Source organism: Arvicola amphibius, chromosome 6 (genome assembly GCF_903992535.2).
Source record: "Arvicola amphibius chromosome 6, mArvAmp1.2, whole genome shotgun sequence".
In the NCBI taxonomy this organism is placed as follows: Eukaryota; Metazoa; Chordata; class Mammalia; order Rodentia; family Cricetidae; genus Arvicola; species Arvicola amphibius.
Window position 1 is genome coordinate 53,554,383 of NC_052052.2, and position 25,848 is coordinate 53,580,230.

Genomic DNA, 25,848 nt, shown 5'->3' on the forward strand with positions numbered 1-25,848 from the left:
GCTAACTACAGAGAAAAATTTCATTGCATGGGCCGATAAGTTAAACCAACATAAAGGTATCTTGACTTCAAAATTTGACTCTAAGGATGTGTTACTTTGGAAAAGAGGTTCTGCTTTTGTTTCCACAGAGGATGAGAATCTGTGAGGTCTTTCAAGGCTAATGTAGTTTGATGGAATAAGACCCCCTGAAAGGTCTCCACGAACCCCAAAATACTTCTCCCAATAAATATCATGAAGTAGTTTGGAGAGAATTATGCCCAAATTCCCAAAATGATTGTAAATGTTTGTTTTCATTTAAAAGGGGTTGGGCATAAATGGTTAAATGGTCACAGTCAATCTCTTTCATATATATATATGAAATATATATATATATATATATATATATATATATATATATATAAAATAGAAAGATAAATGATGTACATTGGTATGGATCTTGGTCTATAAATAAATAAATATTTAAGGTTGATTTTGTTATACTGTGTATATGTATTTCTGCTCTTCTTTAAGGTATTGTGTTTGTGTAGCTCATTTTAAAATGTGACATATAGTTGAGAAATGAAGAGTTATAGATAGTCATTTATAGTAGTCAAACTTGTAGTCATGATAGTTAGGTTTTCTAGATGTGCAGAGGTATATTTCAGAGTTTGCCAGGATGCTTTGGTCTCCACCTCCCATTTCCTTGTAGGAGTGCTGGGATTACAAACACTTTGCTATACTTTTGTGTGGGTTCTGAGGGTTCAAACTCAGATTTTTTATTCTTGTATAGCAAATAGTCTGAGATATTGACTCATCTTATGAAGTAACTATTTCTTTCTTTTCTTTTTTCTTAGTTTTCCAGTGATCACTCATTTTATGATGTAATTATAAACCCCATCTTTTCTTTCAAATGTTTCAAAAGGTATTTTGTTTGTTTGTTTGTTTTGTTTTGTTTTTCTTGGTAAAAAAGTACCTGAAAATTTTTGCTTGTTTTCCTGACGTAGTTCCCATATAAAATACTGGGCATGCACTCCTTTTTGCCCAAGTAATCTTTTAAAATCTGCTTATGCATGTCCTCCTACCTCATATCTCAGTTCTTTACTAACAGTTTAATCCTTCAATTTGTCTTCCTTTTAATGTGACACACTTGTAAAGGGTACCTCTCTTCGACATTGGGTTTATTTTATCTTACAAAATGATTTCTCAAGGCTTAATCATTTAAGGTTCTTCTATGGATAACTTGTGCAGGACTTTTTCCATGTTCTTTACATGAGAGTTAAAATATATAACTTCACATAAGAGGGATTACTCATGATTTACATGCTTTTCATGAAAGCATGAGAAGCTGGGTGGATATTGAGCAACCAAATAAAAGTCTAACATGGAAGCACATGCGTGAACTTCTGGCAGGTTGGAGGAAAGGATAAAGGATCATTGGGGCTTGAATAGCCCACAGTAGAATAGGTGAGCACCATTTTATGTTTGAGAATGTGCCTCAAAAAATATGGTGGAAAGCAACTGAGGAAGACACCTGATGTTTATCACCCACCCACAAATACACACCCAAACACACTCACAGGCACATCCAAAACACCGAGACATACACACACACCAACACATACACATGTACACACACACACACACACACACACACACAATTTCCAGTGACACAAGAGTCAAACAAACAACAAATTACAAATATTTGCCAAAATCCCTTAAATTCCATGACAAACCTAATTTTTCCAGGTATTTCCAATTGCTTGCCACTTCACCAAATTTAATCTAAGAGATTTTTAAAAATTTCAAATGAAATGATTAATCAAGAAAAAAAGAATACACTAAAAATAATCATTCTTATTCTCATAATGTATTTATTAAACCACAATATCTATATTCATAGAAAACTACAATCAAGTAACAAAATAAATATAAATCTTATCATTTACATTGTCTATTAAAACATACTTTATTTTTAGAATCATCTTTGCTACTAGTTACACAATATAATACAACTCATTGTATACCTGGTATAAGGTTTTAAACTTGGGGATTACAATGTGTTAGAAGACTTCAATGAAATAGTTTCTTTAACTAAAATTTAAAAATATCCAAGAGGGATAATATACGAAAGGCTTAGCATTAGTTTGTGAAATCTTTGTTTAAGTTATGTGCTCACATTTACTCCTTTTTGGTATGTATTTTGGTATTTCATGTGCTACGAATGCCATATGTGGTAATATTGTAGTGTGTACTATGTATTACTCACTGTTGTACATAACTAATTCGTTTGGGATGTTAAATAAAAAATGAATGTGGGTGATGCAAATATGGAAAAGGAAAATATAAGCATTAATTTAATGGGCTGTGATTTGTGTTTAGCTTTCCAGATATCTAAGGGAAAGACCCCCTAGTGTCAGTCCCAGGAAGTAGACTCTACCTAAAGTACATACTTCAGTGTGGCCATGAGAGGGTTAACTAGGTTCAACACATTGCTCAGTACTGTTCACACCCAACATTTCACACCGGTATGAAATGCCATTCTACCCTGTCCACTGTAAACATCATGAAACAGAGACAACACTTCTTTCTGAAGACAAAATCAGTTTATTTTAATTGATGTGGGAAAACTTGGGTATCTCTGCTGGGTTCATTACATTTCTTTCCATAATTCATAACTATAAAGAGAGGAACCAATTAGAAGTTCTTGATTAGAAGGTATGAATGTTGATGAATGCGAAGTAAATCTTCATTACTTGAAAGACCTATTTCTTTGTCATATCTGTGTTGGACCGGACATTCACAGCCATATGTCATGTCTAGAGCACAAGATAAAAAACAACTGGAAGAGCTCGATGCTAGTCAATGCTTGCTGTAAAACTGGACTGTGACTTGCCAGGGTCACCAAGTGACAAAGGCAGCTGGAATTTTTCACAGCATTTCATTTGAACTCCCAGAAGTGCCACTAGAGGGCATGCTGATTATGCCAGGGCAAATCTGAGCACTGTGAGCTCATTTTAAGGTTGTCAAGAGACTTGACTCTAGAGGGGTTCCCAGGTATCCAGGGAGATGCCCCCAGCTACTTCCTTGGGCAGCTGAGGAGAGGGAGCCGGAAAAGGCCAGATCCTATAGCCATACTGATGAATATCTTCCATATCACCATAGAACCTTCATCTGGCAATGGATGGAGATAGAGGCAGAGCCACACATTGGAGCACCAGACTGAGCTCCCAAGGTCCAAAGGAGGAGTAGAAGGAGGCAGAACATGAGCAAGGAAGTCAGGACCGCGAGGGGTGCACCCACCCACCGAGATGGTGGGGCTGATCTAATCTGAGCTCACCAAGGCCAGCTGGACTGGGAATGAAAAAGCATGGGATAAAACCAGACTCCCTGAACATGGCGGACAATGAGGGCTGCTGAGAAGCGAAGGACAATGGCACTGGATTTTGATCCTACTACACATACTAGCTTTTGGGGAGGAGGCTAGCCTCTTTGGATGCTCACCGTCCTAGACCTGGATGGAGGGGGGAGGAAATTGGACTTCCCACAGGGGAGGGAACACTTACTGCTCTTCGGGCAGGAGAGGGAGGGGGAGTGGAGGGGGAAAGGGGAGGTAAATGGGAGGCAGGGAGGAGGAGGAAATTTTTAATAATAAAAAATATATAATCTAAATAAAAAAGAACCTCTTTGAATAAAAAGTGAATAAAACTCAGGCTTTCTTTTTATACCCTCAAAGAGAACATATTTACATTGGCATGTTAAATATCCATGTCTGATCATTCCAACATTACTTTCTTCTTAAGTGTAAACGGAGGCTGCTCTTTCATTTACTTAGACCCAAATAATCACACAGAAACCATATTAATTACAACACTATTTGGCCGATGTCTCAGGTGTATTTCTAGCTAGCTCTTGCATCTTAAATTAATCCATTTCTATTAATATATGTGTCGGCATTAGGCTGTGGTTTACTGGTGTTTGACGTGGGTCTCCTTTGGCAGCTACATGGCATCTTCTTGACTCTGCCTACTCTCTCTATATATATCTCTTCCAATCTGGCTGTATTCTGCCCTTCCATAGTCTGAAGCAGCTTCTTTATTAACCAATGGTAATAAAACATATTCACAGAGTACAGAGGGAAGTCCCACATCACTTAAGTATTTAGATTCCATATCTAAATTGTTATTTTTACTAAAATTTTTATCCAGAATTATCCAAAACTCTTAAAATTGAATTTCTGTTTAGTGGTAATAGAAATGCATGGAAATTGAACAGCAAAATTAAAAGATTTTAAAAATACAGCAACGTAGTGATCATGGCTAAATGAAAGAGGAAAATTAATTTTCTACTTACTTGAAAAACATATCACTTCTGACAAATCCATACTTGGATGAACCCTAAACCACAGAGTTTGACTCTAAATTATAAGAAGTTTATTTATTTTTATTATTAGAACACATAGAGAATATTTGGAAACCATAATAAAAATTGTGGTTATAGATATTTTTCTAAACATGTCATTACATTAAAGAAGTATGGATAATGAAAAACAATGACAGCTCCTCTGAGAACAGAAGCAAAACTGTTAAAGACTGTGGACTTTTAATCAAGCTATTATTTCCCTAACATGCCTTTATCTATCAAAATTCAGATGATCTCATTCAACTCACTTGCTTACCCTTTAAACTTATGGAAGATTGCCTTTTGAAATGGGAATTGTCATCTCTTGCTGAGCAGACAGCTCCCAGCTGAGACAGTATAGAATACAGTGTGAACAATGGCCAGAGATTTCTGGCCAGGAAGAGGAAACATTGCTTGTGGATAACTTCCAGCCCTACCCTACTTTGACCAAGCAATCCTGGAAGACTCAAATGTCTGCCCCAAGTACCCTCAGTCTTGTTGGTGGCAATGAGAAAGTCTTTATTCCTTTTGTCTTCATGGGCAGTAGCACCATCATTCTGTGTACCCAAAGCAGGAAAGACAGATAGAAATAACCACTGAGCTGTCATAAAATACATTTAAAAATAAGCAAACAAACAAAGCGGGCATCACATTTCCTGTTATGTGAATGGAAAACACATTTGCACTTCCCAACACTCCCCACTGAGTTTTTCCTTCCTGTTAGCATACAAAATATCTGTCCGGGCTTCTTTCTACAGACTTCAATTATTTTATTTTTCTCAATATGAACAGGCTTTTCCCTTAAGTCATATTCTGATAGATAGCTCTGTTCTGACACTCCTTTGTCTTATCCCCAGACAGACGCCTTTGCTTGTGAGGTGACTGAGAAAAAAATGTTTTCAAGTCAAAGCTGTTAAAGCAGACAGTGTTCCTTCTCCTGGCTTCTCCCATGAAACCTCTAAATCTCCAAGCAACAATACGCACTGCTGACAGACATAATCTGAGGCGTTTAAGAGGATTTTAGAAAAGATTTGACTTTTGTTTGTTATCTGTTGATATCTGGAGTAAGAAAATTATTTATCTTTAGTCTTTCAAACAGAAGGTTGCAGAGCTTGCTTTGACAATAGGGTTCATGATTGGGAAGTGGTCAGCTCATCTTCCTCTTTGGAACATCACTGACGTTACATTACAGAGCTTGTCAGTTATAGTATATCTCTTAGTAATAAGCAAACAAAGACAAGCACATGGTCAGCTATTTTATGTGCTTGCAAAAGCTAATTCAAATTACTTGGAATAAATAGATTTATTTCTATTATAACTCCATATCACAGTCACAGTTTAAAGGTAAGGCTGGGTAGATGGCCTCGTATAAAATGTGTTAGCCACAGGAACTTGAAACTCAAGGTTCCAGTCTTCAGAACCCATAAAGTAAATGGGTGTATGGTGTTCTGCATATGATCCTCTGGTTTGGAAGCTGGAGACAGGTACTAAGAGGGCAAACTGGCTATCTAGGCTTATTGATTCCATGATCGCTCAGTTCATGAGAAGAACTTGCATCACTCAAGTGGGGAGTAATGGAAGAAGATGCCTGACATCAACTGCTGCCCCCCCCCACACATGTGCCCATAATACATATGTGAACACACATACATATATGCATGAATACCACTCACATGTAAACATGCAAAAACAAATACAGATATAGATGGTTATGATCATTTTTAAATGAAAGTGTTATTTTTCAATAATTGCATACTTTCCACATATACATATATAGCATTTTCTCTATTAAGAAACTGTGACATCTAAAACTAATTTCTCCTATGAGATTATATATGTGAGGAATATATTCAATGATTTTTATCAGCTTTTTGAAATTAATATGCTGAAGGGCTAGTTCTGTCTCTTTCCCCTGACTATAGCTAAGACAGTAGGCAGCTCCATTCAAGCACTGTAATGTAGTGATACACAAACTGTGCTGCTTTGAAAAGCCAGGACCAGGCTCAGCTCTGTTTAGTGAATTCCTTGCAGAAGACACTGAAATTAGTGGACCCACTGTTTCAGTAGTCTGAAAGACAGATAAAGACTGATGCATAAGTATCTCTTTAGACTATCTTAACCCTGCTGAAGCACTTATAGTATATCTAGTAAAAATATACTTGAGAAAAATTGAAATATTGTATTATGTAGTGTCAGTCTCTAATTCATTTTCTCTTCTGTGTGAATTCCATCTCAGATGCATAATTTAGGTATATTTTCTCATTTGGCCATTGTCATTTGAGAAACATATCTATCTACCATATCTTACTTTTTTTTTCCTTCCACACAATCTCATGTGAATGCTATTTTCTTAACGGGACTACTTACAGATGAACTCTTCTATATGGCATCCACTTAGTAGTGGGGTTGTGGTTTACTGCATCTGGCCTCAAGAACTTAACTTTACCAACTAAGTTTGTCAATTTTCGGGTCCAGGAAGTAATACCCTAAAGATTAATCTTTAGGCGTGCTGAGGAGCTTTAGAATACACCTCAGCAGAGATGGCTGTCTGACCTTATCCAATTTCTTCTTTCCATGCAGGGCAAGGCTTTTTGGAATTTTCTTCATCAGCCAAACTCAGATTTTTCAAAGATAAACAAAATTGTCTCCATTCTTTGTACTGTGACCCCATTAACTAAAGAGACTTAACTCTTCAAAGAAAGAAAGATGAGAGTCTGTAAATACACCTGGACAGATATTTGTCACATACCATTGTCCTTTTCTTTCTATAGAGAATCATTTACAACGTATTGTTCCTGGATTCAATACACTTTGTCCTAGGTCATTCTCCAAGTGTGCCAAATTCCTTTCGTATTCATTTGACAATCCTCTGTCTTTAATCTTTCTTTCCTCAACTCCTGCTTTAGAAAAGGAGGCACATATACATTTCAGAATCACATAGGATTAGTAACCACATTCCTCTATTTGCATAATAATTTTATGCTTCTTCTGCTTAGTCTGCCTTCGTGAATTTTTTTCTAGTAAATTTTCAGAGAGCCAAAGAGAAATTTGCAATTGCCTCCATGCTACTTTTGATGTCTAGGCTTTTGTTTTGCAACACACTCTTGCTATTTTTTGTTATCTGCTTGTTTGTCAATTTTCTCCCTCATGATTGTCTCAGGTTTCATCCTGTGGAGAATCCAGTGATGAATAATAATGAAGGGCATGGTTAAACTCTAGAAAGTGGTTTTGGTTTGATTGTGGCTGCTGCAGCTTTGCAAATAGAGAAAATGCCATACTAATTCTCCAAACTGAAATTTCTTCCAAACACTAAGTAAACACATGTTGATTTCTTTAAAGAATAATTTCATTGCATGCTAGATTTTATAGTTCAGATATATTGTTGTTTTCCTGATAGCAGTCTTTCTCTAAATCTAGACATTTTGATTAAGCTGACCCAGTTTTTATTTACAAATATTGATGTCAACAGTTTTCTTCTTTTCTTTTTGGAAAATCTTAGCTAAATAGATTAATTCATTAAGGCAATTTTAAATAATTGAGGATTTTAACTTATTAAGGATCTACTCATTTATTCAACAAATATTTACTGAGCAGTGACATTGTCATAGGTAACGTAAAGGTATAAAGACATCAAGTGCCATCTTTGTTTCATATGATTTAAAGACAAGTAGAGCAGATACACAAATTGGATGGTATCTCTATTTCATAGAACAGACTAGTGGTCATTGATCTGTGTTCCAGTGGAACTCACAGACCATCAATAATAATTATACGCAAAATACACTTAAAACTAATTTTAACTTCCTGAAGTACATAGAAAAATTGGATAGAAAACAAGATACTTAAGTCATAAAAAGAACACTGATGGAGTATTTTGAGGATTGAAGAATTGGTAAGCAATAGTAATCTCACATGTCTCATTGAGATGGAATGGAATGCTGACAGTCTCTAAGGGAGAAGCAATATGACAAGCAATAGGACAGAGCCACAAGAACACCAATTCATGTGTCAATGACATCTAAAAATACACTATATTTTTGAGCTGTCTATCATTTTACCGCCAAACATGCAATTCTAGGGTATATGAAACAAACAACTTTGGCATTGACATACCAGGGCTAGGCTTGAGTCTGAAACATACAGATCCATCCATAGCTCTTCACCTACCACACCCAACTTAGCTCTACTCAAAGACTTTGAAGATTAAAAAAAATTGTGAAGCACTGTTACAATAAAACTAAATTATAAAACTAAAGCACTAGCCTTTTAAGTTAAAAACTGAAATCATTAACCTCTTTGCAATGAATACCACTAGGAACAGCAATATATTTCACTAGTATTGTCTCAATAACATCTGTGCTATTTATTCTGTTTCAATTAAAACCCTCAAAACATGTTTAATCCCTAAGCCCCTGATGAAAAACAAAATATGAAATGTTAAAAGATGACGCCTTTTGGAAAAAAAAGTGAATGAAAATTCACTTGCCTTTCTTGTAACAGTAGAGCTCTCTATTATTATTCTAATTATCTCATTCCCAAATACTTTTTTTTACTGCAATCACATAATTAACAGTTGATTAATCTCTGTTCAGCAATGGTTAGTCCAACTCAAGCTTAAACAGATGATAACAATAAAAATTTCAAAGTGCAAACTGGTCTCCTATATTAATTTTACTCATTTTTTTTTAGCTCAGCAAACACATCAGAATTTGTACCCTACTCATTAACACCCACAACTCAATCAGAACATACTTAGGAATATCTATACCACTATTAGCCGAAACAAAATTCCTGGATTCTGCCAGAAAAAAAAATACCTCACTTCCTACCACAATGAGTTCCCTTGTTGTTGATTTCTCTTGTAGTGACTATCACATGAACTTCTCTACTTTAGAAGCTAACTCAGCTGAAGTATGGAACAGGTTACAACAAAAATGGATGTGTGTGTGTGTGTGTGTGTGTGTGTGTAGGCTAATGTCAGGCAGGTCTTGCAGTTCAGGATAAAAAGCATGAAAGGCGTTTGGATTTTCTTAGCCACATGATAGGAAACCTCAGGGGTCTTTTGTGGGCGAGCAGCATGAGCACATTTGTGTTTGCAAAGCTCTGCTCTGTGAGTCGTGGATATGAAAGGATAAAGATTGGAAATAACAAAACAGTGTCTGCATACACCAAGTAACAGGCAATATTGATTTGAATTAATCTAATATAAAGATATATACGAGAAAAAAATTAAAAGTAAGAAATCAAGTGCTTGAGGCAGATAGTATGTGAAGTGAAAGAATGACAAGCAATCACCAGCAATCTAAGATGGCTGCCTCAGCCAACAGTCACATGGTGGGACTGTTGTTGAAATGGAAAAGTCGGAGCATTAGCTGTTGTTTGGAAAGTTTGATATGGGATCTCAAAATAGTTTTGGTTTGCATTTTCATGTTGCCTAAGGATGTTGGACATTTCTTTGAGAGTTTCTCAGCCTTTTGGGTTTCCTCTATTGAGAATTCTCTGTTTAGATATCTATCCCATTTTTAATTATATTATCTGGTTTTTGGAATTTAGTTTCTTTAGTTCTTGATAGACTTTGGATATTAGTTATCTATCGGTTGTGAAACTAGTAAAAATCTTTTCCCATTTTGTAAGCTGCCATTTTATGCTACTGTTAGTGTTCTTTGCCTTGTAGAAGTTTTTCAGTTTTATGAGGTCCTACTGATTAATTGTTGATCTTATGGCCTTCGTTATCAGTGTTCTACTCAGAAATTTATCTCCTGTGCCACTGAGTTCAAGGTTATTTCCCCCTTTCTCTTTTATCAGGTTTATTATATCTGGTTTTATACTGAGGTCTTTGATCCATTGGGACTTGAGTTTTGCACAGGGTCATAAGTATGGATCTATTTCCAATCTTCTACATGCCAACATCACCTGCCAGAATGACTAAGAACAATGACAAAAGTTTCAGCTCATGCTCATGAGGATGTGGAGCAAGAGAAACACTCCTCCATTGATGGTAGGAGTGTAAACTTGTACAGTCACTTTGGAAATCAATATGGCAGTTTCTCAGAAAACCAGGAAACAGTCTACCTCAAGACCCAGTTATACCACTCTTGGGAATATACCCAAAAGATGCTCTATTCCACCACAAAGACACTTGCTCAACCATGCTCATTTTGACTTTATTCATATTAGTTAAACAGGAAACATCCTAGACATTCCTCAATAAAAGAATGGATAAAGAAAATTTGGTACATTTACACAATGGAGTATTATTTAGCTATTAAAAACTTATATCATGTAATATGTAGGCAAATGAATGGAACTAGGAAACATTATCCTGAGTAAATTAGAGCCAGAAAGATAAATGTAATAGGTATTCACTTATAAGTGGATATTAGTCATTAAGTAAATGAGAACCAAATTACAATCTGTAGACAGAGAGAGGCTAGACAAAGAGGAGGATTCTAGGAGGATCTCCCTGGGAGTGGAGACATAGAACAGATTTTACAAGTAGATTGGGGGATGGGAGACAATACCAGGGAGAGGTGAGGAGAAAGGAGAGAATGCATGGAGAGACAGATGAAATTGGAGGATATTTTGGGTTAGTGTGGAAACCTAGAGCAGTGGAAACTTCCTGGAATGCATTATTAAGGTGATCCTAATGAGGACTCCTAGTCATGGGAATACAGAGTCTCGGCTGGTCATCCCTTCTAGCCAGGGAAGTTTTCCAGTGGTGGGACTGGATTGCATTCCCTTTGAGTTGCGGGCCAACTGTGTCCCATGGAAATTCCCCAACAACCCAGGCGGTTGCTAAAACATAGGGTTGCTCTCCTCAAAGTGATGGCAAGACCCCAATGACAAGGACAACACCCATAGAACTCACTGAGCACAAAGAAATTAAGGTGGTGCCTTTATGGAGCCTTCTACCCATGTTTTATTATTTTTAGTGCTGGGGGGTACTCTATAGGCTACCTAAAGAAGACACCAACTCAGCCATTAAATCTTTGACCTATAATCTGTACAATCTGTTCTGCCTGAAAAAGATGCTAGGCTTTTAGTAGCACAGAACTTGTGGGAATATCCACAGTTCAATGTCTGATTTGACTTACGTACCATGCAATGATGGACCCAATGTCTGACACTGGTTGAGTGACCAAGAACCAGAGACTAGATAATCTAGAGACCTAAGGTAAAACCAAACCAGATACTTCTACTCTTTAAAAAAAAGTCAAGAAAATAATTTCTAATGATATTCTTCTATACTCAGATCAGTGCCTTACCCAGTCATCATCAGAATGGTTTCCTCTGGCAGCAGATAGGAACAGATGCAGAGACTGACAGACAGACATTACTTGGAGAGGAAATCTAAATCTGAGATCTCCATCAAATCCTTCCCCTCAAAGCTCAGAAAATCCCATGGGAGTGGAGGCAGGAAAACTGGAAGAACCAGAAAGACTGGAAGACACCAAGAGAGCAAGACCTCTGAATCAACTAAACAAGGTGCATATGAGCACACAGAGCCTGAAACTTCAGACAAAGGGCCTGCATGTGTCTGCACCAGGTCCTCTTGTATGTGTTATAGCTATTAGCTTAGTATTTTTATAGGTCTCCTGATTGTGAGAACAAGTGGGCATTTACTTTTGAACCTGCTCTTAGCACTTCTTTGCTGTGTCTAACTTCAATAAGATAGCTTTTACTTCATCATATTATATTTTATTTTGTTATGTTTGGTTGTTATATCTCAGAAGCCTGTTCTTTTCTAATAAGAGACAAAAAGGGAGTGGATCTGGAGGTAAGGAGAGGTGGTGAGGAACTGGGAGGAGTAGAGGGAGAGGAAACTATAATCAGGATATGTTGTATGGAAAAAGAATTTATTTTCAATAAAAGAAAATATGGAAATGTTTAATATGAAAAATTGCTTGCAAAACCAATTTTGTGAGATAGGAAAACAAATTAAATAAAAATTGTCTTTCATGAAGCTGGAACTTAGAGAAAAATTGTGCATTTGAGACATAAATTTATAAATCAACAGAGCTCATTCTTAGTCATTAGAGTAAATAAAATATTTCATAAAATTATAAAGAAAAGAGGATATAGAAATCTAGAATCACCAGATTGCTTACAGACATAATGGCAAACAGTGCATTCTGTTTAAGTTCAGAAAATTTTCTAACACTTCAAATATTTTAATTATGTTACTATGCTGTAGATGACTGTGAAAGCAAAATGTGCTTCAATACAAAAAACACAGTGTGACCTCATAAAAAAGGAGGCAGAAAGGGATTGTTGATGTCCTTGACTAACTCCAAAGGAAATATTGTCTATACTACCTGTCAAAAATTTCTATTTGTTTCATATCTCCTTTTCTCATCATTGTGCACATGGACCCTGGTGAGTGCATAATGGACAGTTGGGTTTCCATGAATATAGCCAGACTGAATTTCGACCTTTCACTAGGATAGGAGTTTTGCTTAAAGCACAGCAGGACTTTTTCCTCATCTCAGCTTAAGTCCTAACAGAAAAGACAGATTGTATACTTTCTTTAGTAAAAGACAGTAACCAAAGAGGAAGCCTAAGCCTTGTGTATAATTCTGCACAGTGGAGTATGATTAAAATGGTCACGAATCTCTTGGCATTTGAGGGAGAAAGGCCTGGTACTTGGGTAAATCTAAAGGTTAAATGTTGGTGGAAGATGACTTTAACTGAGCTGACAAGGCTGCAATCCACACCCTCCAGAGGTCAGATATTCCATAGGAAAAGACCAAGCAGAGTTTAACACCAACAGAATATTCTGGGTTGGGAAATCGTGTGGGGTGGCAGAAGACCACAAAGATGGTCTTTTGCAGAGCACAGACTTGCATGTGACACCTGACATCTGATATCTAGTGCCAGAGTTTCACTACCACCTGCTATTTTCTTACTTTTATCTGAACTAGGCTTTAGGTTTATTTGTTACTTCTCCTCAAAGAGCTAAAAATAGTAACTAAAGAAAGTGCAGCAGTGAGGAATGAAAGACAGTAAAGCTCAGTGCTCCCCATATGTGCTCTTCATAGGCCAGTTACTCCTGTTTAAGGCATGGAACAGGACACTTCACTGAGGCTGGGAGACCCATGACATGAATGAGAATTTAAAGTTTTCAATTATATTACATTAGCTCTTTAATATCTGAAATGAGAGATATTTATTAATGCCCAGAACGACAAACTAATGCTGCCTCTTGAATGGAAGAAAGAGCTCTGGGAGTAACAAAGAGGGCCAAGAGAACATTTAAATTACTTATTTTCACAATTTGTGAGTTAATCTCCTGATTATCTTAACTCTAATTATGAGTTAAGGGTTTTCAACATCCATACTATTATTTCAATGAGTTGTATGTAACTTTGGAACTCAAACTGAGACATGAGTGAAATATTGTACTAGTTTCTTTACTGTTGCATTAAATATGTATATCAGGACAATTTTGTGGAGAAAAGGATTATTTCAATATAAATTTCTAGGTCACTGTAAAATAAAGTTCAGGGCAGAAACTCAGAAAGGACAGGAACATGAAGTAGAAACTATGAAGGAATGTTGTTGATACCATGTTCTCTAGCTCTCCTGTATAGATTTTTACATAGTCATGTGCTATGGGATAGTGGTCTTGCATCCTTTAATTTGTCACTTGTAATGATTTAAAAAAAAAAAAAAACAAAAAAAAAAAAACACTGCTTGGCCAGTAGCCAGGCAGGAAGTGTAGGCCAAGTGACAAGACTAGAAGAATTCTGGAAAAGGCTCAATTTGCAGTCATCAGCCAGAATCAGAGGAATAAAGATGAGAATGCCTCACTGATAAAAGGTATCAAGTGACATGGCTAATATACACAAGAATTATGGGTTAATTTAAGTTGTAAGAGTTACTTAATAATAAGCCCAAGCTAATAGGTCAGTTTATAATTGTTATAAGACTCAGTGTGTTTCTTTGGTACTGAATGAATGTGGGACCAGATAGGACAGAAATTCCATTTATAACCTTGGACCACCTGCTAGTGATAGTACTACCCACAGTGGACTGGCCCCTCCTCTATCAACATATATATATATATATATATATATATATATATATATATATATATCTCAAATCTATATAATGAAGTCAATTCTTTAATTGTGGTGTTTACCTCTTCCTAGATAGATTCCTTACTTTTCTGTTGCTCTGATAAAACACCGTGATAATAAGAAAAAGTTTATTTGGGTTTATGGTTCTAGAATATTAAGGGTCCATCACGGTAGGAAATCATGGCAGTCAGTGGCAGGTACAACAGCAGGAAGAAGAAACTGAGACCTTACATCTTCAAATGTAGGCATGAAACAGAGAACAAATTAGAACTAGAGAAAGGCTTTAAGCTCCCAAATTTCTTCCTCCGTTACATATATGCCATACCCCCTTGACCTTCCCAGGAAGTGCCACTAACTAGGTACCAAATATTCAGGCTGAAGAGGGGGCAGTTCTCATTTCTACTAGCATACTGTGTCACTCTGTAGTATGTCAAATTAACATCAAGTACTAGCCCAGATATCTATATTTAAGAATAGGATGGGTTTCTATGTGTATTCTTCAAAGAAAAGTATCAGCCAGCGTGGAATTGTGCATACAGCAAAACGCGGTAAACACCTCTTGTATGTTTTCTCACTATAAATTTCAACATGGCTGCTGAAGCCGAAGCCGATAATTAAGGTGGGGAGTGGGCATGTGACTAGTCCCTTTGCTGCCTACAAGATCTCATTGTGCCAACAACAGTTCACTGTACCTCCCCACATACCTCAGCTACATGTGACTGAGGCACATTGAAATTGTGACTAGTATAATCTAGGGACGACTTTGAAAGTTGCATTCAATCTTATTAAGCCCAAATGTAAAATGCACATACAGCTAATGAATAATACAGTTTTAGATCCTTCACGGCAGTAGTTCCTAATTTTGTATCACTTTAATATAGGTCTTCATGTTATGGTAACCTCCAGTCATAAGATTAATTTGGTGCTACTTCACAACTGTAATTTTACTACTTTTATGAATCATAATGTAAATAGCTGATATGCAAGATATCTATGTTGTGACCCCTTCTGGAACTATGCCCCACAGGTTGAGAAACCTTGCGTTAATGATCCATGTGAATTTCTGAAAATGTAACATGAAGCAATGATGTAAAACTAACAAAGACACTGCCACTTTAAGAAGTCAATTTGGGACAATGGTTTTGTCAATTATCTTGTGTGCAAAACTTATGCTCTCAGCTCCATTATTTTATTCTAGGATGTATCACATTTACCTTCTTTTATTAGTCTGGCTAGTGTTTTATATCAAGCTGGAAGAAGAGTATTTCCCTCGGTATTGAAAATATCCTAATTAAGACAAATAAGTCACACTGCTTTTGTTTATGTCACAATTGTCCCTGTAGCTAGAATTAAATGATGCTGTCAAAGGGCAATGCTGGTGTTTGATGGCTTTTAATATTTTTGCCCGTATCAAAAGACTAAATAAATGCAATCAATATTTACAATTCCTAACTCTCTAGTAATTATTCCAATAAAGAGGTCTTCACACTCCCGAGCATCGATACTTGCTCTTCATAGCCCTAATAAATCTGCTCCCAGAAAATGAACCAAGCTCAGCTGGAGCTTCAGGGAGAATATTAGCAAACATGAAGCTCTGAATGTGATTAACCAAACTCCTCAACACACGGGGCTTACGGAATATGGATGTTAAAACCCAAACACTTAATGAGAAATATCCAGAAATAAGAATCATATCACCAGTGGGACAGCATTGTGTATTTAGAGTAGCTCCTTAGTCGAGTAGCTCAAATGAAGGTTTTAAACAGCATCGACTATTCACAAGAAATCATCCTACAAATGTCTACATTACAAAATAAAATCAAGCCATGAAAGAATAATATCCATGAATTATTACATACCTCTTGGTACCTGACTTTGCATTTAAAGACAAGAACCCCAAGAAATAGATTCTATTTTAATTCTCAATAAGTGACAAATGAGTACACCATGGCTTTACGAGACTGCTCCAGGCAATAGGTCTTGGAGGGGTGTGGTTTGTATTAAACTTGAATGTGTCTTAATCCAGACTCATATTCACTATTTATTACAATTTTAAAGCATATGTAAAATACTAAGTAACATTTATTTAGTACATATTAATACTACTTATTAACAAAGCTTATTACTAAGAATGAGTGCCAGCTACTTTTTTACTTCAGTTTTAATAAGGCCAACATCCTACATAACTTTTGGCATAATTTTCAGCTAGAAAAACTTCTTAGAATGACTAATAGTTATGTTTTACCTAGTAATTTATTTTTCTTGATCTAAGGTCTTGCTATATAGGTCAGGCTGTTCTCAGACTAGTTGTGATCACCTTACTCAGCCTCCTGAATTCTTCACAGTAGTCTAGACCTATAATCTTAGTTGTTGGTATGTGGAAGCAAGAGGATTAGGAGTTAAAGGACAGCCTTAGGTCCTCACAGGGAATTCAAAGACAGCTCAGGCTACATAATGCACCCTAATGCTGGTGTGAAAAGTAAAAATAAGAGAAAAAATGTATTATGCAGGATAATAAATAAATGAATGAATGCTTTCAGTATTCCAATCATTTAAGAACTAGTTTTCTCTCTCTACCTTTCTTACCTCCAACCCCATCTCTACTTTCACACTATCAAATAGTTTCTTAAATCCAGGAATTCATGTGTTATTGAACATCAATTTGTGTGAGGAATGTTTACAATATAAGACACACTAAACAATTCAGTACCAGATTAAAAACTATTGAGTAGATATTGTGGAATAATCTTTTTGTATACTGTGAAGATGTGTCAGTAGGATTGGTTTTAAAAAGAGCTAACCATTCAATAGTTAGGTAGGATTTTGGGGGCAGAGAGAATTCTGGGAAGAAGAAGGCAGAGACACTGAGAGACAGAGAACAAGCAAGAAATACAGGAGTGGTAATAGCTATGAGCTACATGGCAACATAAAGATGAATATAAATGGGTTAAGTTATAAGAGCTAATAGAAACAAGCCTAAGCCATTGACCAACCTTTCATAAGTAATAAGTTTCTGTGTTGTCTGTCATTTGGAAGCTGACAGGTGGGATTAAAGACTCCCAACAATTATAGGCATTATTTGAGCAACATTTTCTCTGTTTTGTTGAGGTATGACTGCATATAATATTTGCATATACTTATGGTCTATAATGATGCTGTTCTGATATATGTATGTATTGTAAAAATGAAAATGTGGTAGAATTCTATAAAGGAACAGAACTATTAGAATGAATTGTAAAATGGAATATTAGATTGACTTACATAACAGTGGCTGAAAATCATAACCATGATAATCAACAGTGTCTTAGAGTTTCTATTTCTGTGATAAAAGACCATGATCAAGAGCAAGTTGGGAAGGATAGGATTTATTTCAGTTTTCAGTTCCAGTGCACAGTACATTACTCAGGGTCATCACAGAAGGAACTCAAAACAAGGAGGAGACCTTGAGACAGGAGTTGATGCAGAGGTCATGCAGGAGTGCTGTCTTCTAGCCTACTCCTTACAGAGTGATTAGTCTGTTTTCTTATAGCACCCAGGACCACCAGCTGTGGGAGGATTGTTCACAGTAAGATGGGTTCTCCCACATAAATTATTAATCAAGAAAATGCACTACAGGTTTGCCCACAGGCCAGTCTGGTGGAGTTGCTTCCTCAATTGAGGTTTCTTCTTCCCAAATGATTCTGACTTATGTCAAGACGACATTAAAGTAACCAGCTCAAGTATGCTGGAGAAGCAGAGAACTAGAGAACTACTCAGTCTATGTAGCTGGGTACCTGAGGAACCCAAAGCTGGCATTGGAAGTCTGGAGGATTCCTGCAGAGCTGATGGCCTTCAGTCTGTGTTAGAAAGCTGAAGAAGCAAGGGCCTGATATTAGTACAGAATGGCAGTCACAGAAACAGCAACTGTAGTAACAACAACAAAGTAACAGAATAAATTCACTCACCACAAAGAAGCAAAGGCGGGCAAGTAAACAGCATTTCTTTTCCTTGTACCTCTCTATATTTGGTCCTTCACAGAGAAAATGGCACACATCCTGGACAATTCTTTCTCCAGTTACTCCTGTCTGAAAAACCTCTCATAAATCTATGCAAAGGCATGTCTCTAGGTTGACCCCTGATTCTGTTGAATTGTCCTTCAAGAATATCAATCAGAGGCCAAGCACAAGAGAGTAACTATCATATGGGTTCTCCAAAGCTGCAGAATGTACTTTTAACTGACTCAGATTTAGGAGTAGTGCGATATGAATTTCAAATTAACATATTTTTTACAATCCAAATAACCAAGATAAAACATAGAGTAGTTATTAGCTCAGGTTGCTATAAGACATTCTTAAACTGAATGGCATATGCAACCAGAATTACTTTTCACAGTTCTGGAGGATGACAATTCTAAGATCAAGGTTTGTCATTGGGTTGATTCAATCCACTGGTGAAGGTCTTGCAGGTTAACAGATGGCCACCTTTTCTCTATGTCTCAGTAGGAGAAGACAGAGTTAGAAGCAAGGCCTCTGCTATCTCTTCTCATAGGGCATTAATCTAACCATGACAGGATGATTAGACTATAAATGTAATATATTCTATAGCTGCAATCCTTAAATTTGTTTTGAGAAATACTAAAACAAATATGTCAAGTGCAGGCCAAATAAAAACTTCTCTCCAATATGTAGGCATAGCTTTTCTAAACTTCAGGATTTATAAAATTATTTTGAGGCATTATAGACTAAAGAGCACAGTGATGGTAAACTTCATAAATTAATTTCTTTTATCAATTTAGGAGACTGATTTTAAATGCAAGATTTAGGTTGTTAAATAAGAATGGGCATGGAGTATAAGAAAGGGGCAAATAACTAAGAAGAATCCTCTTTACAGGAAAGAGCTAAGCTGGAGCTAAAGATTGTTCAAACAAAGCAAACTACTCTTAAGGCATTTTTCCTTAATTCCAAACCTCTTTTAAGAGTCTTATAATTATTTTTTGATGTTTTTTAAATGGAACGTTGAAGTAGTTGACTGGAATTCCCCACAGCTTTTCACTTGACATAGAGTTGTATCATTTATCCAGAAGTTTTCCCTTTGCCCTCTTCTTCAGTGGGCAGACCAGCCCTCCCTGCTCTACTGCCTTGAGTCTTCCTTAGTAAGCACAGCTGAAGACGAGTGTATTGTCAGGAAAAGAATGACCTATTTTCTTAAAGACCTTTCCAGGAAGCCAGCAGGTGATGCTTCTCTTCGGAAGCATCGGTTCATGAAATGAAGGAGTCTGTTTTTCCTAGGAATTCTTATAATTTATACATTTTCTTCTTCTAAGCTCTGTTGCAGCATCATGCTTTTAGCATTAGCAAAGTTCCATAATGATTATTTTTTTATTTTCATATAAATAAAATACTTATTATACCCACTATTGTAGTATTTTTATGTGTAGACCACTATAAATTATATGAGGAAGTATAATGTACTGGCTACAGTTTTTATAAATAAATGCAATATTCATTTCCAGGTTATACAATTATTGACATATTGCTCTAAATAAATCTAAATTTAAATATACGCCAATAATACCAAACCCTTTTTGTTTTAGAACTTTCATTGTTCTCAATTCCAGTTGAGGAATACTGATGGACTCTCCTTTATCCATAGGTGACTATTCATTAATAAGGCAACCTTCAGGACTTTAGATATGGCTCAGCAGTTAAGAGCACTGACTCTTGAGTCTTCTAGAGAAACCAAGTTCTTTTCGCAATCTCCAAACAGATGCTTACAACCTACTGTTCCAGTCCCAGGGGATCTGACAATGTCTGTCTTCTGGTCTCTGGAAGCACCAGGCATGCTTATGACACACAGACATGCAAACAAAGTACCCACACATTAAATAATAAATATTTTATAAAGGGCAGTCTTCACAAGTTTTACTCATCTTTTTGGTTGTTACTCATCTTCTTTTTCTTCTTTGTTTTCATTCTCTTTCCTCTTCTTTTACAAGAAAATGCACATCATCTGCCAGACTCATAATCACAATATCAAGATTCTGTTCTCTTGTGAAAATACACCTATAATTATTTGCAGTAGTAAACAGACTAGTAATATAACTGTGATCCTGTCTAATCTGCTATATCTGCTTGACAGGACATCAAGCATTACTTCATAACCAAGACAGAAGTATTTAGAAGCTGAGTGGGGTCTAAATAGGAGACCATGGAGGTCTGCCTTCCTATTCAACCAGAGCCAGTATTCTTGAGCAAAACATTAAGAGACAATGCAGCATTTGATTGTAAGACAGTGTACAAGAGAGGTGACACAACTTGAATCCGGAAAATAGTAAAACACTATGATTTTATGAATGGGCTAAAACGAAGAAAGCTAATAAAAAATGGGTGGTTACCTAATTTATAATATGTAGGTGATAATTCCTGTTATATTTTTATTATACTTTATTATGAGGTATGCAGTTATTCCAGACTCTTAATAATTGTCACATCCAAACTAGGGAGCGAATCTTCTCCGCCCTACTACACTCTCTGGATACAACAAGAAAAATCATATTCTGGGCTCAGTAGTCTACAGATAGGTCAGGTTCTGTCTGTTTTTAATGTAAATTAAGAAATGACAGCTTTTCCTTTAACTAAATCCACTGAATTGGTTACTTATTCCATAAAATGACTGTTTAGGGCTGAAGTAAATTTGTGGTAGTTTAGCATTTGCTGGAAAAAAAAATAGAGGATCATAATTGAGTAACTATTTGTTCTCCTAGCTACTTACTTCAACCATAGTTCTTCTATGTGCTACCTCTTCATCTCCTCATCCCAATGGTTTTGGAGATCTTATGGAATTTAAAAATTTAACAGAACCTTGCTTGAAACAGATTGTTACTATTTCTCAAAGACTCTGACTTCAGTATGTAATCCTTTACTTTGCAATAATACAAGGCATTGGTAAGCTGAGATCCTTAGGAAAACAAGAAACGTGCTTTCAACAATGACATGTATCCAGTTGTCTCCAGATAGTTTGGAACCTGCTGAATTTCAGTATCTTGACTAAATTATGAGTCTTGAATTTCATATATTCTGAGGACTGTCCTGAACAAATGTCCCCTTATAGCTTTATTATAAAGTTCCAATGAACAGGATGGCCAGAAATTGGGATCTACTCCAATGCTTGGAGTACTGCAACCTGTTGGATTCTAAGCACCCCATGGCAGGTGCTTGAGCCAATAATATCATGTGAGTTTTAAACATGGGCGTGGTTAAGCAGGTAGGTTCCAAAAACTGTAATTATAATTCAATTTGCCCCATAGTCGTCTCAGAACTCATTTTATTAGTTCTGAGGCTGCTATGTAAGTGGCGAGGTGAGCACTGGAGGCTGTGCCGGAGAGCAGGGCAAGGCGGGCGTGTTCCCACAGTGCCCAAGTCCTCAGACAGGGAAGCCGTGGCAGCACCCAGCGGAGGACACTGCTGTCTCTGGCGCGGGCACCGGGCTGAGCAGCAGAGCGATCCCCAGGGGCGTCGTGTGTGCACCGAGCAGGGACCGACCACAGGCCCGGGGGGCCGCTCGGCCGCCAGAGACAAGGACACGCCTCGGCTCGGGCCAACTCCCGGCCTCCCCTGGCATACCGCCAGAGCCGCCCCGCCACCTTTCTTCCTCCGCCCGCCACCGAGCGCCCCGGACGGGTCCCAGATCGCCCGCGCCCCCGCGCGCGCGGCCCCTCGGCCCTCGGAGCTGGCGGCTCGACCAGACCGGACCGATGTGGCGCATGCGTGGTGGCGCCACACGGCGCGGGAGCTGCGGCGGGGCCTGCGGCGGCGGCGGCGGCAGCCGGGGCGAGTTAGGCCGTGAGGGCGGCGGCGGCGGCGGCGGCGTGGGCTGGCGAGGCCGCGCGAGCGGTGCCCGGCGACAGCTGGAGGAGCGCTTCGCCGACCTGGCCGCCAGCCACCAGGAGGCCGTGCGCGCGCGCGACGAGCGGGACCGGCAGAACGCGCGGCTGCGCGAGGAGAACGCCCGCCTGCGCCTGGAGAACCGGCGGCTGAAGCGCGAGAACCGCAGCCTCTTCCGCCAGGCTCTGCGGCTGCCGCCCGGCGACCACAACACCGACGGGCGCGACGCCGCGGACGCCACCCTCGGAGGCCCGGACGAGCCCGCCACCCACCGCAAGGCGAGAGGCGGAGGCCCAGACGGCGATCCGGGCAGCCCCCGGGCGCTGCGGGCCCGACTGGAGAGGCTGGAGGTCATGTACCGCCGGGCCCTGCTGCAGCTGCGCCTGGAGCAGCAGGGCGCGCGCCCGCCGCAAGACGGCGGCGAACGGCCGCTCAGAGAAGCCGCCGCCGGCCTGTGCGCCTCGGACCCGGACCCGGACCCGGAGGGCCCGGGCCCCGGCTGTAGCCGGAGGGCGCGGCGCTAGGGGCGTGACCTGTATCAGCCCCGCCTCCGGAGCACTCAGCGCCCCGCCCCTCTGGACACGCGGAAGCTCCGGATTTGCGCTCCAGGGACGCCGGCCCCACCCATAGGCACTTCCGGGTGCCACAGTCCTTGGCCTGGGGTGTGTTGGAGAGGAGACAGAACTTCCTAATTCCCTGGCGTGCAGAGCAATTGCCAAGGACCCTGCTAGTGTCTTGAGAAGACAGAGGCCTAGCTACTCTAGGGCCAGTTTTAACCCAGCAAGAACTGGGTGCCCAGCAGCACTTCCTACATCCCAGAAGTTTTCAAAGTGTTCTGAGGACCAGTTGCTTATCTTTTCCTTCCTCTATTTTTGATTCTTTGGAAGATGAATAGTGTGTTCGAATGGGTAATGCTTATTCAGTCCCTTAAATCTGCTGTTATCTCTTTTGTGACCAACATTTTAAGTATGTTTTATAAATTGATATTACTTGGATAGCCCAACTTCTTTATACCTTTTTATAAAGAAGACAATATTTATAACTTCACGTCACTCCAATCCACACTCGTTTAATATATTCTGGTGTGTTGTTGACCTTCAGAGACTTTTTTAAAAGAATGTCTTCTGACAGTTGATCATTTGAATTGATAAATAAAACTGGTACATTGAAATCTAAATTTTCCGTGCCTATTATTTGATGCGTTTTGAAGCTTTATAGGGTCCTTTAAAGATTATATATGCATATATGTCACATATTTTAATATCTGGCTTTGTTTATGTTTTGTAATCTTTTGGATTACTTACGCATGATCTTTACATATCTCAGGACAGTTTGAACAATATTTTTATTATTTCAGCATTTTATATTAGCATTAGTTCTTATTCAGTTATATCATGGTTATTTAGCTTGATTTTTAACAACTTTCAAGAAACTTGAAGATTTTTAGACAAAAATCCCTTTACGTTTCAGTTGTGTACTTGGTATCAGAAAAAAAGTGACATGCTCTGAGCTCTCGTTCTTAAAATTTATCTATTTATTTGAGACCGAGTAAATGCTCAGTAGTCCAGGGTGGCCTGGAACTCTGCCCTCCTCCTTTATCCTACTGAGTGCTAGGATTGCAGGCCTCTACCGCCAGCAACGTCTTCTCTTCTATTGTCATTTTTAATGCAGTTTTCATACTAAGCGCTGAAGAAATTGCAATGTGTCTCATAAAATTTGTGGAAGCAAAACTACGTGCTGTCTTTATTACCCAGCAGAAGGATCATTGACATTTCTGTAGATAAAGCCAGGCCTATCAGAGAAAAGCACAGTCACGTGTTACATGACCCACAGGTCCAAGGGAAGCTGCTGAACTCTCCACTAAATGAATGCACAGCCCTGGAGAAGTGAGCGAGTGGTAGAGAATGGTTATAGAGTAAGGAGAACCTAGCAAGGCCTGATTAGTGGTTTCTCGACCTCTCTGTGTGGCATTCCATGACTCCTTTCAAAACACGGGTCACAACTCTCAGGTTAGACCACAAATTTTCTTTATGACTATCTCAAGCAAGAAAGCATGGGTTATTTAAAGTACTATTTTTATATTTTAGAGTTGTGTTTGTGGAGAGTTTCTTGAACCTGCCTTAGAGAGATTATTATCAATTTTATAGCTTGTTAGTGGGAGGGAGGCAACTTATGAAAGGCATGCAGAAAGTGCAAGAGATGTGGCTTCTGAGATTCTTCTATGGTATTCAGCAAAGATACTCTGCTTTGGAGTTTTGTTTCTAAGTCTCCTGTACATCATGTGTTCAAAAGTAAACAATGGGAACACCACGGGGGGGGGGGCGGGGAAGACAAATAAGTAGAGATGTGAAGAAAAGAAGTGTATGCTGTATACATCATCTCCCAGAAGAGTTTAAATATCAAATACTTCTTACAAAACAAGGGTCAAGGAAACTGTGATATTCCTTGTTAAAATATTTTGAGAACATTTTCTACATTGCCTGCAGGTAACTGATAGTCAGTTGTGAATATTAAAGTCTTCCCCTGTGGCCAAAATATATGAGAAAGACTTTGCTGAGAAGGAGTAGGTACATGAAAATTAATACTACCCCTATTCATTTCATGTTTTTACAGGGAGTAAAGCATTTATGGAAGTCATAAGAGTTTAAAAATAAAGTGACAGCATTGTTTTCCTATGGGTATTTCAATTTAGATTTATATTGAATTTAATAATTTCACTAAGACTTTATTTTTTCTCATTAGCATAATGAACACAATATCTACCTTAGAATATTGTAAAACTCTGAGATATTAAAATGAAAATGCCTGTTTCAAAGTAAGTGCCCAATCAGTGAGAATGGCATTCAATGCATGAAAATATCCAGTCCATATTTTATTTGCAAATACTATTACTTTGGGTTATTCTATATGACATTGTAGGTATTTTCATAAAAATGTTGATGCTTTTCAATGCTTACAAGTAAAGGGGGTATAAACCTTTATAATAAAATAATAATGTCATACAGTGTTTAAAGATGTTTCTGACTAACACAATATGGAGAAAATTCATCAAGGGACATAATTTTTTTATCCTTCAGTACTTTTTGTCTCAAAGCTGTGCACATTGTTACTGTGAATAAATATCAGAGTTGTCAGATTTACTGTTGGGGAAAAATTGTAATGAGATACAGACACGGATTTACTTTTTGTGCACCTTTCGTGAAAGATGGTGGTTTGAAAATTCTCAAACCACCATAACGATAAAATGGGAGAAGGATCATTCACATTACCCTCTTTAACAACTTCCCTCTTGGACACGGGTGAGGTACCCTGAGGTGTGAAATATGACTTGCTGTAAGAAAACATGTAGCCCTTTAAAAAGTGGATAAAGTTGATACTGCAAAATTTACCTAGGGCCTAGTTTAATCTGTAGAAAACTAAAAGTGCAGGATCCTCTATTAAAGGAACACTTCGTTGTCATAATTTTATATTAGTTATGCATTGAAGAGAGGTTTTACAGCTTATTGATATAAGCAAACAAATTGTGTGTT

The 25,848-nt window shown here is 38.1% G+C and overlaps 1 protein-coding gene across 1 annotated transcript; it reads left to right on the plus strand.

Annotated features, from left to right (window-relative positions):
- The first annotated feature begins 22,188 nt into the window (after positions 1 to 22,188).
- On the plus strand, positions 22,189 to 23,495 carry Tusc1 (tumor suppressor candidate 1). Its single transcript, XM_038335090.1, has one exon. It carries the CDS (start codon positions 22,189 to 22,191, stop codon positions 22,840 to 22,842), a length of 654 nt encoding a protein of 217 aa, XP_038191018.1. The 3' UTR covers positions 22,843 to 23,495.
- Positions 23,496 to 25,848: the final 2,353 nt, after the last annotated feature.